The sequence below is a fragment of the Meles meles genome, chromosome 1 (genome assembly GCF_922984935.1).
Source record: "Meles meles chromosome 1, mMelMel3.1 paternal haplotype, whole genome shotgun sequence".
Classification (NCBI taxonomy): domain Eukaryota; kingdom Metazoa; phylum Chordata; class Mammalia; order Carnivora; family Mustelidae; genus Meles; species Meles meles.
The window spans coordinates 166,443,677-166,458,429 of record NC_060066.1 but is presented as its reverse complement, the minus strand read 5'-3'; the positions used below and the strand labels follow the sequence as shown (position 1 = coordinate 166,458,429).

The 14,753-nt window shown below is 39.7% G+C and overlaps 1 protein-coding gene, 1 long non-coding RNA gene and 1 pseudogene across 5 annotated transcripts in view; all 3 read right to left on the bottom strand.

The window, feature by feature from the left end:
- Positions 1–1,238: 1,238 nt before the first annotated feature.
- LOC123956007 lies at positions 1,239–1,731 on the bottom strand. Its single transcript, XR_006821487.1, has 2 exons — positions 1,618–1,731; positions 1,239–1,378 (listed from the first exon to the last, which is right to left on the bottom strand). It is a non-coding gene; the product is annotated as an uncharacterized LOC123956007 (long non-coding RNA).
- Positions 1,732–4,705: 2,974 nt separating this feature from the next.
- Positions 4,706–5,827, bottom strand: LOC123954014 (annotated as a pseudogene).
- A 1,914-nt stretch (positions 5,828–7,741) lies between these two features.
- TM2D1 (TM2 domain containing 1) overlaps positions 7,742–14,753 on the bottom strand; it is a 49,923-nt gene continuing 42,911 nt past the window's right edge. For 2 of the 4 annotated variants that reach the window (XM_046018568.1, XM_046018577.1), the window contains exons 6-7: positions 11,540–11,669; positions 7,742–9,352 (exon numbers count right to left, since the gene is read on the bottom strand). In XM_046018568.1, the coding sequence (XP_045874524.1) occupies positions 11,559–11,669 (111 nt within the window). In that variant the 3' untranslated portion in view covers positions 7,742–9,352; positions 11,540–11,558. The remainder of the gene's footprint in view (positions 9,353–11,539; positions 11,670–14,753) is intronic. The other 2 variants (XM_046018587.1, XM_046018595.1) reach the window with 1 other exon arrangement.

The following is a 14,753-nucleotide window of genomic DNA, read 5'->3' as shown; positions in this document are numbered from 1 at the left end:
AGTTACTAGTGTGAAATGGGTCTTACTAAACTAAAATCACAGTGTCGGTCGAGTTGTGCTTTTCTGGAGGCCCAAGAGGAGAACCCCTTTCCTTCTTTTTCTGGCTTCTAGTACCTACCTACATTCCTTGGCCCATGGTCCCCAGGGGTGCTGAATCTTCAAATCTCTCTCCTCTCTGGCCTCCAGTCAGTCATCTTATCTTTGGCTCTCCTTCCTCCTTCTTTCCCTTGTAAGGACTCTAGTGATTGTATCGAGCTCACCCAAATAATCCAGGATGATCTTCCCATTTTAAGATCTTAATTTAATCACATGCAAAATCCTTGTTTTCACATAAGGTAACATATTCCCAGGTTCTGGGGATTAGGACATGGATATCTCCAGAAGGCTATTAGTCTTCCTACCAACAAGATAATCAGGTCAGGAAAGTACATAAAGATGCCTAATAGGACACGTAATGGGGATTTAGAATCACTCTCCCCCACCCCCATCTACCTCTTTCCTATTGTTTCTGATAATCTACTTGCTGATGTTTTCTTGAGAACCACCTCTAGCAGTCCTCAATCCCATGGTAAGAATTTTATGTTGATAAAATTTTTATACCATTCCAGGCACTGTCCCAAGCACTGGGACCATCAAGGACTTGAATAAATCAGCATAGGCCCATTTCCATTTCCTTACCCATCCCCTCCCTGTAGACCATAGTTAGGGTTGGGATCATGTCTGGATGCCAACTCCTAAAGTAAATTATTCAAAGCAGAAGGTTATTTAATCTCAAGTTAATTTATATTCCTTTTAACCCATTCTAGTGTTCCCATTCCAGTGGGAATATCCTTTGAGCACCTATTACATTCCAGGGACCGTTCTAAGAACTGAAGCTACACCAATATCCAAGAAAAAGTCCCTGCCTTCACCAAGCTTACATTCTTGTAGAGGAAACAAAGGGAGAAAAAATAAACGCATGTCATTTCGGCTGGCATTAGGGCTGCGAAGAGAAATGAAGAGAGATAAGGACTCAGAGAGTGACCAGTGGAGGACCGACTGGGGTAATACTTAAGGAGGACAGTCACGGGGATTAATTGAGGTGAGACTCAAACCAGTGAGGAAGCCAGCCTTGCAAAGACCTGGGGAAAAGCATTCCAGGCAAAGGAAAGAGCCAGCATGAAAATCTTGAAGTGGGATCCAATTTGGCATATTTGAAGCATGACAGGAAACCATTAAGAATCAGCAGAAAAGTGACATGTTCTCATTTACTTTTATTGCTTTGGCTGCCATGTGCAGAATATATTATTATGTATAAAAGGGCAAGAGCAGAAGGGGTACACAGTAGGTCAATACATAGTTGAGAATTAATAAACAATAAATTCATGTCTTTGGATACCTTTCTATTTTTTTTTTTTTTTTTTTTTTTTTTTTTTTTTTTTTAAGATTTTATTTATATATTTGGCAGATAGAGATCACAAGTAGGGAGCGAGGCAGGCAGAGAGAGAGAGGAGGAAGCAGGCTCCCTGCCAAGCAGAGAGCCCGATGCGGGGCTCGATCCCAGGACCCTGGGATCATGACCCGAGCGAAAGGCAGAGGCTTTAACCAACTGAGCCACCCAGGCGCCCCTATGGATACCTTTCTAAAGACTCGCTGTAGTCAGAGCAATTTGTGTCATGTCTCCAGTAACTTCACTCCAGCACTTGGACTCAATCACAAATCACAGAAAGAAGACACATCATTTCCCCTATGCTTCTTTTTTTTTTTTTTTAAAGATTTATTTATTTGACAGATAGAGATTACAAGTAGGCAGAGAGGCAGGCAGAGAGAGAGAGAGGAGGAAGCAGGCTCCCAGCCAAGCAGAGAGCCCGATGCGGGGCTCGATCCCAGGACCCTGGGATCATGACCTGAGCCGAAGGCAGAGGCCTTAACCCGCTGAGCCACCCAGGCGCCCCTCCCCTATGTTTCTAATGTCGTGATCATAAAGGGATTTCACTCATTCAAACAAATAATCAAATGTTGAAGTTTGTCTGAAAACCAAAGACAGAAACTCGCACCTTCATAATCACACCCTCTTAAATATCAAATGAGCTCATATGATTAAAAGGTCCAAACACCACATACTTTCTAAAGTGTTCTGGTAAGACAACGTTTTCCTTTGGCATAGGCAGCCCCAAAAGCTCTAACTTTAATCATTTGTCAAGTTTTAATCTCCTCATGCTTGGCATGTTCAGATAACATTGACAGGATAAAAGCAACATTCTGTTGTATGTGTAGTGATTGCTTGCAATTAACCTTAATTTGGACTGAAAGTGGCAACATTTCTGCCTTACAGCAATATTTCCAAATTTATTAGATAAATATCTCCAAAGAACTTCATATTAAAAATCAACAAAAATGCAATCTGCCACATTGCAGCCTTCTCTTACGTAAGGACAGTCTTAAAAGCAGTGAAAGTACCAATAAGACTACTCTCTTAAGGGGCACCTGGATGGTTCAGTCGGTTGAGCGTCTGCCTTCAGCTCAGGTCATGATTTCAGGGTTCTGGGATCAAGCCCCCGAGTTGGGCTCCCTGCTTCCCTCTCTCTGTGTCTCCCTCTGCCCAACCCCCACCCCTGTTCATGAACCCTCACAAATAAATAAATAAAATCTTTTAAAAGAGACTATTTCTTGAGAAAGGAGACATTTTTAGCTCCTATTACTCAGAGTGGATATATGTAACAATAGTGATAATAGAGATAAGAAAAACATAGGTGAACAGTGTCCCGAACATACCTTACCTTCCTCCGTAAAAGGAACTTTCGAGTCCCCCGTCATTTCACTCAAAGTACAGCCACAGTATATAGCCCAAGAATGAGGAAGCCCTTGCGAATTCCAGACGGACCCTCCCCAACCCCACAATGCATAATGCATTCATTCCTTTAAAGTATATTCAATAAATAATGACTGTTATCTATGTCATTTTAATCTCTCAACATCATCTAATTGATATTATGATTCCTACTTATATGAAGACAGAGGGGCTCAGAACCTCTGTGCTCAGTCACAAAACGAATGACCAAGACAGGACACAGACTCAGGCCTGATTCCACAGTCCTGCTTCAATGCTTTTCCCAGCAAACTGTACTGGTTGGATGTCAGAACTTTGATATCATGTGTTAGATCAACCTTTTTCTTTTAAATGTATTATCTACTCTTTAAAGTCCAAGTCAGGGGTGCCTGGGTGGCTCAGTGGGTTAAAGCCTCTGCCTTCAGCTCAGGTCATGATCTCAGGGTCCTGGGATCGAGCCCCGCGTCGGGCTCTCTGCTCAGCAGGGAGCCTGCTTCCTTCTCTTTCTCTGCCTGCCTCTCTGCCTACTTGTGATCTTTGTCTGTCAAATAAATAAACAAAAAAATCTAAAAAGAAAAAAAAAAGAAAAAAAATTTCCTAAAGTCTGAGTCATATCAGAGGTTAGGGTAAATGGATCTGGAGGAGGAAGGAGAGGGGAAGAAGAGAACAAGATTTTTTGGGTTCTTTGTTCTAATTTACCCAAACTACCACTTACTGTGTCAAATACACGCATGCAAATAATGCACATTTGTTGCAGAAAAGTTAGAAAACTCAGATAAGAAAAAAAAATCCACCCTAACCACATAAAAAACACCTGCAATCCCACCATCTACACATTTCTGTCATCATCTGACCTCAGCAGGACTAAGCAGAGCATGACAGTATGGTCCAACCCAACATCTCTCTCCCTGTTATACAAACATAATCAGACTTTTAGTTCAGAAAGTGCTGCAAATGTCAGATAAGGCAGCAGCAGGAAAATCTTTGGGTTTTGGAAAATCATTCCTTCATCATGGTCTCATTTAGATATTCATAGAGCACGTTGGCATCTGCATGATGCGCAGTTGAGAAGTTTAAATAAATTTTTTTTAAATGGCAAACTATTGTTTAAGTAAAAAGGCTCAGTGTAGGCTGATAGTTTCCATGCTGAAAACATTAAACAACATAGTAAGAAAAATCCCTTATTACAGTCATTAGTGTCTCAGAGACTTGGACAGTTGTAACTATCACACTGCAGGCAGGAGAGCAGGTATAGACCTGGGTTTCAATCCTGGGTTCAAAATTTCTTTCATGACCTTGAGAAAGTCATTCTGTTTTTATGGGACTCAATTTACTTATCTGGAAAGTGGGGATGATGATATTAACTCTTTAGAAAAACCCAACAGAAATGTTGTAAGAACTGAATCATTTAAAAAAATATAAAATGAGCTTAGCATAACATCTTGCACATGGAGAGTGGTAAAAGGACCTTTTATCAAGCTAAAATCTTCTTGAAATTTTAAGATTTTAAGCTTTAATATTTTTATATCTTTTGTAAAAATATCTATTTTCTAAGAAGGTAAATAACATTTGGTGTCCATCAGACAATGACCAGCCTTAAGAGCATTGCTACATTTACTAAGAATTAAGATAGTGGGCTCTATTTAGAAAGATAATGGGGGAGCACCTGACAGGCTCAGTTGGCAAAGCAACCAACTCTTGATCTCAAGGTTGAGTTTGAGTCCATGCTGGATACAGAGATTACTTTAAAAAGAGAGAGAGAATGGCACCCGGTGGCTCAGCTGGTTAAGTGTCCAACTCTTGATTTCAGCTCAGGTCATGATCTTGGGGTTGTGGGATGGAGCCCCGCATCGAGCTCTGTACTCAGCACGGAGTCTGCCTGGGATTCTCTTTCCCTCTGCCCCTCCCCCTTCTCACACATTCTCTCTCAAATAATAAACCTTAAAAAAAGGAAGGGGGGAGGGTAATAAGTGTTACCAGGCTCATCAACTCAGCTACAAATGAATTAATCCAGGACTCATTTGGGTATTCTGTGCTGTTCAGTATTCTTTTTTTTTTATTGCTAATCATCGTAATTAGTAACTTTTCTCATTTTCTGAATCTACCTATCTTCCTTTTCCTCTCAGTAGGGAGAATAAAGACCACTGAGATTGAGCTTCCTACTTACTTAAAAAAAAATAATGTCAAAAATGAGTGTACACACTCAGCTTGTAACCGAGCAAATGGATACATGGAGTATCATGCTACAGCCTATTATTATACGAATGTGCACCAGGAAAAGATGGTAAAGTAAGGCAGAGGAACTTAAGAATTAGGACCTAGGGCCTCCATGATCATCTGGCATCCACTCGATGTTGTACCTATGGGTAGAAATGTACATGATTGGAACACCAGGGATTTTCCAGATTCTTCACTTAAGGTCCCAGTCAACTGTGGCCACAATGTTTGTGAGTTACTCTCTGTACTAAGCAGTCACCTGCATAGGTTCCTTTTTGTGTGGATGGTAACCATGCAAATCTTGGATCCCTGGCGATATTTAGAGTCACATGATAGTGTGGCCCCAATTTCTCAATTTCAGCCATTATGCAGTTATTCAAGGGATACAACACTGAGTATACTAAGTCGAGCTTAGCTTTAATGGGAAAGTTGATAAAGTTAGTATCAACCAGTATGTGGTCTGGTGAGCCCAGCTACATGTTATATTGGAAGAATAAGCAGGAAGGATGTTAGGAGACTTCTCTTTCTTGTGCACTAGGATCTTTCTTTTCTTTCTTTTTTAATCTATTCCACTCTTTAAGTCTCTCCTCTCTGAGACTAAGTATTCACTTCATGATCACAACCTTTGCCGTCTGTTTCCCCATGTTCACATTGCACCTGTTTCTTCCAGGGTCACCTCCTACTTACTCCTTAAAAAGCCTGTATCTGGGGTGCCTGGGTGGCTCAGTGGGTTAAAGCCTCTGCCTTTGGCTCAGGTCATGATCTCAGGGTCCTGGGATCGAGCCCCGCATTGGGCTTTCTGCTCAGCAGGGAGCCTGCTTCCTCCTCTCTCTCTCTCTCTCTCTGCCTACTTGTGATCTCTGTCTGTCAAATAAATAAATAAAACCTTTAAAAAAAAAAAAAAAGCCTGTATCTTGGGGCGCCTGAGTGGCTCAGTGGGTTAAGCCGCTGCCTTTGGCTCAGGCCATGATCTCAGGGTCCTGGGATCGAGTCCTGCATCAGGCTCTCTGCTCGGCAGGGAGCCTGCTTCCCTCTCTCTCTCTCCTGCCTCTCTGCCTACTTGTGATCTCTGTCAAATAAATAAAATCTTTAGAAAAAAAAAAGCCTGTATCTTGAAACTTTCTGGAGGGCATTAGATAATTCAACTATTCAGCATCCTGTGCCAAACTAATCAATTTACCATCATTCCCCAATACTTCTCCATTACCTTGGTTAACTAGGACTGTGTATAGGTATCAAGAACTTTAATATATGATTATTTTTTCTACTAAGAATGGCAATTCTAGAGAAAAAGAATCATAAACGTGTGTTGCTGATTTATTGGAATAACTTAAATACCAAAGAATACATAATTACATAAATAATGATACAGACAGGGACTATTCTGCAGCCTTTAAAAATAATGTTATAAGCTATTAAAAATAATGTTGTAAAAGAATATTTACTGAAATATAAAAATCTTTACGTGAAGAAGTGGGCTACAAAACAGCATGGATAATATATCATTTTCGTGAAGAAACTAATGCATGGAAAAACTATTAGGACATATATAAAAACATCATGACCATAGTTATCATTGAACTGTCGAATGAGTTTTTTTCTTTGTACTCCTTTGGTGTTTTCCCAAAATTTCTGTGAAATACTTGTATTAATTTTGCAAATAGAAAAAAGCAAAATGGATGCTGACTTAAGGAGAGAAAGGAAGAGGGAAGGTGCCAGAACCCCTGGGAATATCTACATTTAAGGTGTTTGAATGAGGAAGAGGAACTGACTTCTTAGACTTGTACATTTTAAGAACTGGTTCTTCTTTCTGCTAGTTCTTGCTAGCTGCCTGTCAATATTATATACTTAACCTACCCTTAAGCATCTAGCTTAAAATAATGGGGAAATAACTTTTTTTTTTTGGTAAAACAAAATATACCCACAAACTAGTATGTCTTATAGTTCTAGGAATCCCATGAACAGATGCTGGGCATACACATAACACAATCTCTGAAGTCCTAAAGAGGTCTTTTATTTTAATACAGTGTAGGTAGAGAGGCACTTCTGGAAATTGTATTAATTCTTCAGGTTAAAGTAGTATCATTTATAAATATTTCTATAGAAACACTTTCTGTAGCATTGAAAGAACCCATTCCATCCCATTGTAGAGGGTTTTGGAGTAACCCAAGGAATGATCAAGCTAATCCATCTCACAATTTTGGCTCCCGCTCTAAAAGCAGAGTTATCATATAAAGCATCTCATACAGGGGCACCTGGGTGCTCAGTGAGTTAAAGCCTCTGCCTTCAGCTCAGGTCATGATCCCAGGGTCCTGGGATCGAGCCCTGCATCGGGCTCTCTGCTCAGCAGGGAGCCTGCTTCCTCCTCTCTCTGCCTCTCTGCCTACTTGAGATCTCTGTCTGTCAAATAAATTAAAAAAATCTTAAAAAAAAAAAAATCTCCTACAGCAGGCTCAAAATATGACTCATACTCACAGAAACTACTAACAAACAGCCAAAATAAAATAGCTCTCCATGAATGTAAAACAAAACAAAATAAAAATAAAAACTGCATTTACATACACTAAATGCACTTACATAAAAAATAGAGTAAGATACAGATATACCATTTGTTAAAGAATGACATGTATCAGGCAACAGAGAATTAGGCAAACTGGAAAATCTGATGTGTTCTTGTCATGTAAATTTAGGAAATTATGGAGAAAATAGAATCTATTTAAGAATGTATTGTGAAGAGACTTTATTTCCAGATTTTCTCTACAACCCTTTCAGAGAACAGCTTAGATGAATAAATACTTTGAGAAGCACCTGCTTTGAAACAAGACTTTCCCACTGGCCACGTTAATAATGAACAATCACGCAAGAGTCAAGATGACTTTTTAAGACTTGATTGCAGGTATTTCTTACATAATTGAACTTCCATGGCTGTAGAAACGTACCGACTTTGAAATCTGGGCTTCAGGGATCCTGAGGTTAAAATCCAAAGCACCGTTTGCAACCAAAAGGAACTAGGAAATACTGGAAAAATGGGCATCGACCAGCTAGCTTAACTGCAGCCAGAAATACTATCACCGTGAAAAGTCAGCCCCCAGGGACCATTAGCTCCTGATGGGCAGGCCTGTGTATTTGTGTTTCGATCAAGGCTGTGCCCCAGCATCTAGAACAGTGCCTCCCACATAGTAGACACTCAGCATTTTAAGCAACAAATGAATCAAAGAGACCATTCCTGGTGTACATCAGGAGTCAATCCAAATTCATTTCATGTATTAATACCGCATAATCTCCCACCAACTGCGGAAGCTGCTACCGAATGACTAACATGTTAGGAAGCTAACTGTACTATAACCGTATATGTCTGAGTAAAATGAGTGATAAAAAATGATGGTTTTTACTCCTGAAGAGCCGGGACCCAAGTAATTGTGAAATCATTGTGCCTGTTACTGAAAATAACATGACAGTATTATGCCTGTTACTAAAGAAAACATGACATGTTTCTGGTATTTCCATCTTCTTACAGCCTTCCCCAAGGTACCGGGACTGCTTCCTTCAGACACTGCGGCATCATGTAAGGCACTCGTGCCAGCATCTGCCTGGCAGCACTCACAGATGGAAGACATTCATCCCCTGTTTGGTGTCCCCACCTTGTCCATCCAGCTTCCAATACAACGGCGCTGAGCTAGACGAGTCAGAAGCTGCCCTTCCAAGAGTTAGTGCATCACTCCCAGAGCAAAAAGGAGCCCGTTCACACTTCGGAGGCCTGCATCAGTGCCAGAGTATCCATGTTGCCTCAGGGTTTCAGATTCCCCAGTGATCTTTCGCACCACAAATACCAAGGCAGAGACGGATCGAAAAGCTGCAGAAAAACAGGTGGGTTCTCACACCCCATGGCGGCCCCACCAACATAGTAAATGGTGTTTGTCCACACTGTGGATTAACTGCTTTGAAGGGTCAAAATGCAGAAGACAGCTACACCTCAACATTTAAGGTTTTCTTGATAATAAAGCACTAAAAAAATTGTGAATAAGTCATACTTTTATTTTTCAGAAGCAAAAATGACAAGGGGCAACTTGCCTTTGGAAAAGGCAATAAAGAGTATTGGGGTAATAAGCTATCTATCTCATAGAGACAGTAGCCTAAGACTCAATTATCACACAGCTCTCAAAGAAAGTCCAATTAAATAAAATGCTTTTAAGTAAAACAACCAAAAAAAAAATCAACAACAAAAAGTTATATAGAATCCATAAAGTGGTATATGAAGAAGAAAAAGGAAAATCTGGAAATCCACATACTGAGGGTGCTCTACTGAAATCAAAGAAGCCCAAATCCCTAAAACAGAGAAAAGAAATACGTTAAAACACAGTATTTTAAGAGTCAAATGAGGTTACTGTAGATGAACATTTTAACGCTTCATTTACTCATAGGACATTTTTTTCTTTCTCTTTGAGCACTTCTATATATACTATAGGAGATCATGTGAATGACAGTGCAGAGATCTGCCTTCTCAATGAGCCCCTCAAGTTTTAAATATCAAATCTGAGTCTGGAATCCCAATTAAAAGTTTATATAATAGACTACAGAGAATGAAACTGCTTTCCAAATTGCATTTGCTTAATTTTTCCATATTATGGTTTAAAAACAATCTGTATACTTTTGAAAGAGACACAACAATTTACAGTATGAAAATAGGGCTATGTGAAACTGTACACACTTTCTCATAAAGTTGGACTAACAACTTCCAAAATGAGGATGCTTCTGACAGAGTTGGTGGGGGGATGAGGTGGGGTGGGTGGTGCAAAACCATGAGGGGAAGGCACCAAAAAACCTGGAAACCACCAGTGGAAGGCACCGAAAACTCAGCTTTGTATTGAGTAGTTATATCTTAATCTCAACTTACGCAGGTCTCAATTTATTCCCTGGTAAGAAGAGGCAGATGGATCTCTAAGCTTCATTTAAATCCAAAGACTCTGAGAGTTTATAAGAAAAGATCTGAAAAACTTTTTGGACAATCAGTTGAATAAATTCCTCAGATTCTGACAGGGTCTGTCACTGTTCAACTCTCACGAAAATAACTATAAAGTAGATACCTTAATTTTACTGTGAGAAAAGAAAAACAAACTACCTTTGTGGCAAAACTATACTTCATACCCTACTGATACACTACAACATAGAAAATAAATGTCTGCTCCTTTCCTGGTCTCTCGAAGCACTCTCTGAAACAAAATCAACTGAAAACTCTTAGGACTATGACTATGGCCAAAATATCTAGCCTGTCTTGGGGTGCCTGAATGCCTCAGTCCATTGCGGGTCCGGCTCTTGGTCTCAGCTCAGATCATGATCTCATGGGTCATGGAATTTAGCTCCTTGGCAGGCTTCATGCTTGTTGGGGAGTCTACCTGAATATTCTGTCCCTCTGCTACTCACCCTGTTTGCACTGGTCTCCTCTCTCTCTCTAAATAAATCTGAAAAAAAAAAAAAGAAAAAAAGAAAAAAAAAGCCTAGCTGTCTTTCTCGCTGCCTTCTCTGAGAGCTGCTAGATGGTTCAAAGTGAAATTTCACCTAATAAGTACCTGTACCCTACATGTCATACAGGAATTCTCAACTGCAGAGGAGATTGTGCTAGGGAATCATTTTCCTGATAAGTCTATCAAAATCCTGAGAAAAATCTAGCATTATTGGAAGATTATTAGAATAGACTAATGTACAGCCCTGGAAATAAAAACCTTATAGTAGCAGAGTCCTAGAGAACCAGAGAGTCGAACCAGGAAGACTGATGATATCTCTGACTTATCCAAGTGTATTACCTATTTAAAGCTGTGACCAGTTAATAATTCTCATAGGCAGCGCCAAACTTTAGGTTAGAGTAAATACTTAAGAGCAGTTCAGGGCTGGGACACCTAGGTTGCTCAGTCGGTTAAGTGTTTGCCTTTGGCTCAGGTCATGATCCCAGAGTCCTGGGATCGAGTTCCGAATTGGGCTCCCTACTCAGTGGGGGGGCCTGTTTCTCACTCTGCTTGCTCTGCCTGCTGCTCTCTCTGACCAAAAAAAGAAAAAAAAAAAAAGATTAGTTCAAGGTTAAGACTCAATCAACCTTCAGGTTTAGGGAAAAAGAGAAGGAAGAGGTTTAAGGATGATACTGACCCCAGAAAAACAGGAGAGCAGCAAAGACAAGTTGTACTGAACTCTCTACAACATATACCTTCCTCATAACCATCATGTAATACTATGAAATATTTTTTTGCACTGGATGCTATCTTTTTGTTGTGAACTCTGTCTTCTAACCACAATCTTTGCAAAGAAAGACTGAATCAGGACCTACAGGAGCAATGAGCGTACCTAAAAATGCTTTACAGAAGACTAGAGATGTTTCAGGCAAATGGAGACCTGTGCTTCTAGATAAGCAAAACAAGAGGTTTGTAACATTAGATAACTTCCTTAAATTTCCTGTGGCTCTCACATTTTCATAATTTTTTACAGATAATACCATAATAAAGATTACTCATGCATATGACTTACTGTTTCTTTTTAAAAATATTTAGGGGTATAGCTGTGTTTTTCTAAATGTCTCATTAGTAATACTCAGTCTTATAAGTCTGGTTCCATAATAATCTATAATGTAGCTACTTCCATCTGAAGGTCCAACGATCTAGAAGAGAAAATTTTCAAAATTACCATTTTACAAAAGACATTTTCACAATACTGTGTGTTTACTCTGCTAGGTTGCTACTAAAATTACTTCAACAGCACCAAAATACAAGTTAAACAAACTCAAGTTAAAAAAGCAACTTAGGGGCTCATGCAGCTGAGAGGGATATTGGGGAGGATCACTGGATCAAAAGAGCCACAGGAACCAAGGCCTCAAGGACTGAAATTCCATGCCCCCTGAGGCCCTTGGTCTGGTCTCTGGGCCTTTGAGCTCTTCTGCCTTCATTCTGCAGAGAGGCACTCCCACTTGCTTGCCAACAGCTCCAGAGTCACATCTGCAAAGTTCAGCAGCTCCCCGTAGAAAGAAAGTATAATTTTCTTCCTCAGTGTTTGTATACCAATTCCGGGGAAGGGCTGATTTTGGGTTTTATGCCTACTGCTAGACAAATTACTACAGCCAAGGGAACAGGATTAAATGTGACTGGCTATGCCAGTCCCTGTGGGAGGTGAGGCAGTGTGACTGACCATCCTTCCAGAATTACATGGAATGGAAGAGATAGAAAAAAACAACACAGGCTCATTACAGCCATCATATCCCCTTAATCACACTTCGGACAATCCAGTTAACATGATCTCCACAAATTAAGGTAGCAATCTTCAAACTGTAGCCTAACAGGCACACAAAGGTTTACTAAGGTATATGTGAGCCCAGATGATTTTAAGGAAATCAACTTTGAGATCCTTAATTCCCATCAACACTCTTTGTAAAAGTGATCCCCCTGATACCAAACTATGGTGGAGGCATCATGCTAGTTCCCCTTCCCACTACCCTCTCCCTGTGGTCCTTTCTCTAGGAGAAACTTGATGACAGTAAACCACACCTGCCATCAAACCAGGTATTATGATGGCACCTTTCCTCTGATGTGCCAAACCAAGAGATAATCAGGAAATCTCCCTTAAATCATTTTTTAATATTTAATTTATTTATTTGAGAGTGAGAGAAAGCATAAGCACGGGGCGTGGCAGAGGGAGAGGGAGAAGCAGCAGGCTCCCCACTGAGCAGGGAGCCCAACACGGGACTCGATCCCAGGACCCTAGGATCATGACCTGAGTCGAAGGCAGCAGTTTAACGGACTGAGCACCCAGGCACCTCAGGAAATCTCCTTTAATCAAGACTCCAAAAATATGCTCACTCTGCCTTGTTTTGTTCAAAAGATGCATTCCCAGTTACATTTTATTTTTGCTTAAAAATAATTTGCTAAATAATTTTTATAATACGCAATATGCTTATGCTATTTTGATCAATTGTGTATCAACAATTATAATGAAAATCCAGTAATTACAGAAAATTTTAAAATCTTTTAATGTTAGTGAATCATAAAAATCATGATAATGAAACTGATCTGTAGAAGATTTTTCAAGCATAAAAATATATTACATTAGAATAAAATTCTGTGGGAGAATGGAACTAGAAATACAAATTCAAGGAGAAAAAGAAACTATGTAAAAATCACAATGGTTAGTGAAGGCTTCATTCATGTCTTTTTTAAATGAATGATATTTAAATTTCTATGATATTTATATCCTGTTGGATACATTTTTAAATTGATATAACAGTTTTATTTAAATATGTCAATATTTGCAAACCAGAAATTATATCCTTTGCAACTATTTAAACTTATGATGGAAAACTTAAATGTCAACTTAAAAACGTGTGGAGGGTAGAGATTTTTAAGAAAATTCTTTCAGGGGCTATACAACCAGAGTTTGAAGAACACTGTTGTAGTGCATGCTTTGCTTAAAAAATAAGTTTGGGGGGTGTCTGGGTGGTTCAGTCTTTAACCATCTGCCTTCAGCTCAGGTCATGATCTCAGGGTCCTTGGATCAAGCCCCACAGCAGGTTCCCTGCTCAACAAGAAGCCTGCTTCTCCCTCTCCCTCTCCTTCTCCCCCTGCGTGTGTTCCCCCTCTTGCTGTCTCTCTGTCAAATGAATAAATAAAATTTTTAAAAAATAAATTAATTAAATAAAAATAAGCTTGGTATTTAAAACTATTTGAAAAATACTGACTACAACACTCCAGGCACTGTGCTAGGCATTACACATGTAACAGTGAATGAGATACAATCTCTGCCCACAAAGAGCTTATACTAGTGAACTATAAATATTAATATTCAAATAACACAAAGCACTTTTGCGCTAAATACCATGCTGGGTACTGTTACGCACTTTGACTTATTTGCCAAAGATGAAACTTAATTTGGTTTGACATTTATGAATATTATTTAAGAATTTAATAAAACCTTGGGGCACCTGGGCAGGTCAGTGGGTTAAATGTCCCACTCTGGATTGTGGCTCTGGTCCTGATCTCAGGGTCATGGGATCAATCCCCACGTCAGGCTCCATGCTCAGCTGGAGTCTGCTTGAAATTCTCTCCCTCCCTCTCCCTCTGTTCCCTGCTCCCCGATCTTTCACTCTCAAATAAATAAATCTTTTTTTTAAAAGTGAAGGAAAAAAAAAGAAATTTAATAAAAACTTTTCAGTGGTCAAGGTCCCAAAGGAAACTACTCTTGGCATTAAGCCGAAAAGGAGAACAATGAGTGGCTATGAGTCACACCATGTTTTGAGACTGTACGAGGGGAACAAAGAAAAAGAAAAGCCCATGGGGTGCCTGGGTGGCTCAGTAGGTTAAGCGTCTGCCTTTGGTTGAGGTCATGATCCTAGGACGCCTCCCGCATTAGGCTCCCTGCTCAGTAGGGAGTCTGCTTCTCTCTCTCTCTCTGTTTCTTCCCCAGCTCATGCTCTCTCTCTTATTCTTTCTCTGAAATAAATAAATCTTCAAAAAACAAAAAAGAAAAAGTAAAGCCCAGCCTGTAGAAACAAATCAAATCATATGGCAAAAAAAAACACTGCCTAATTAGGAATATGTGTATAGTTTGGAACCAGGCCTTTTGTCCCATTCTCTTTTTCTTCCTTTGCCATCTCCCCTAACAACCACACTTACTCTTGTTGAAAAAAAAATATTCAAGGTTGGAAATAAGGAAAATATATGATTAGGTGACCTTTTCATGTCATGCAATTCTAATA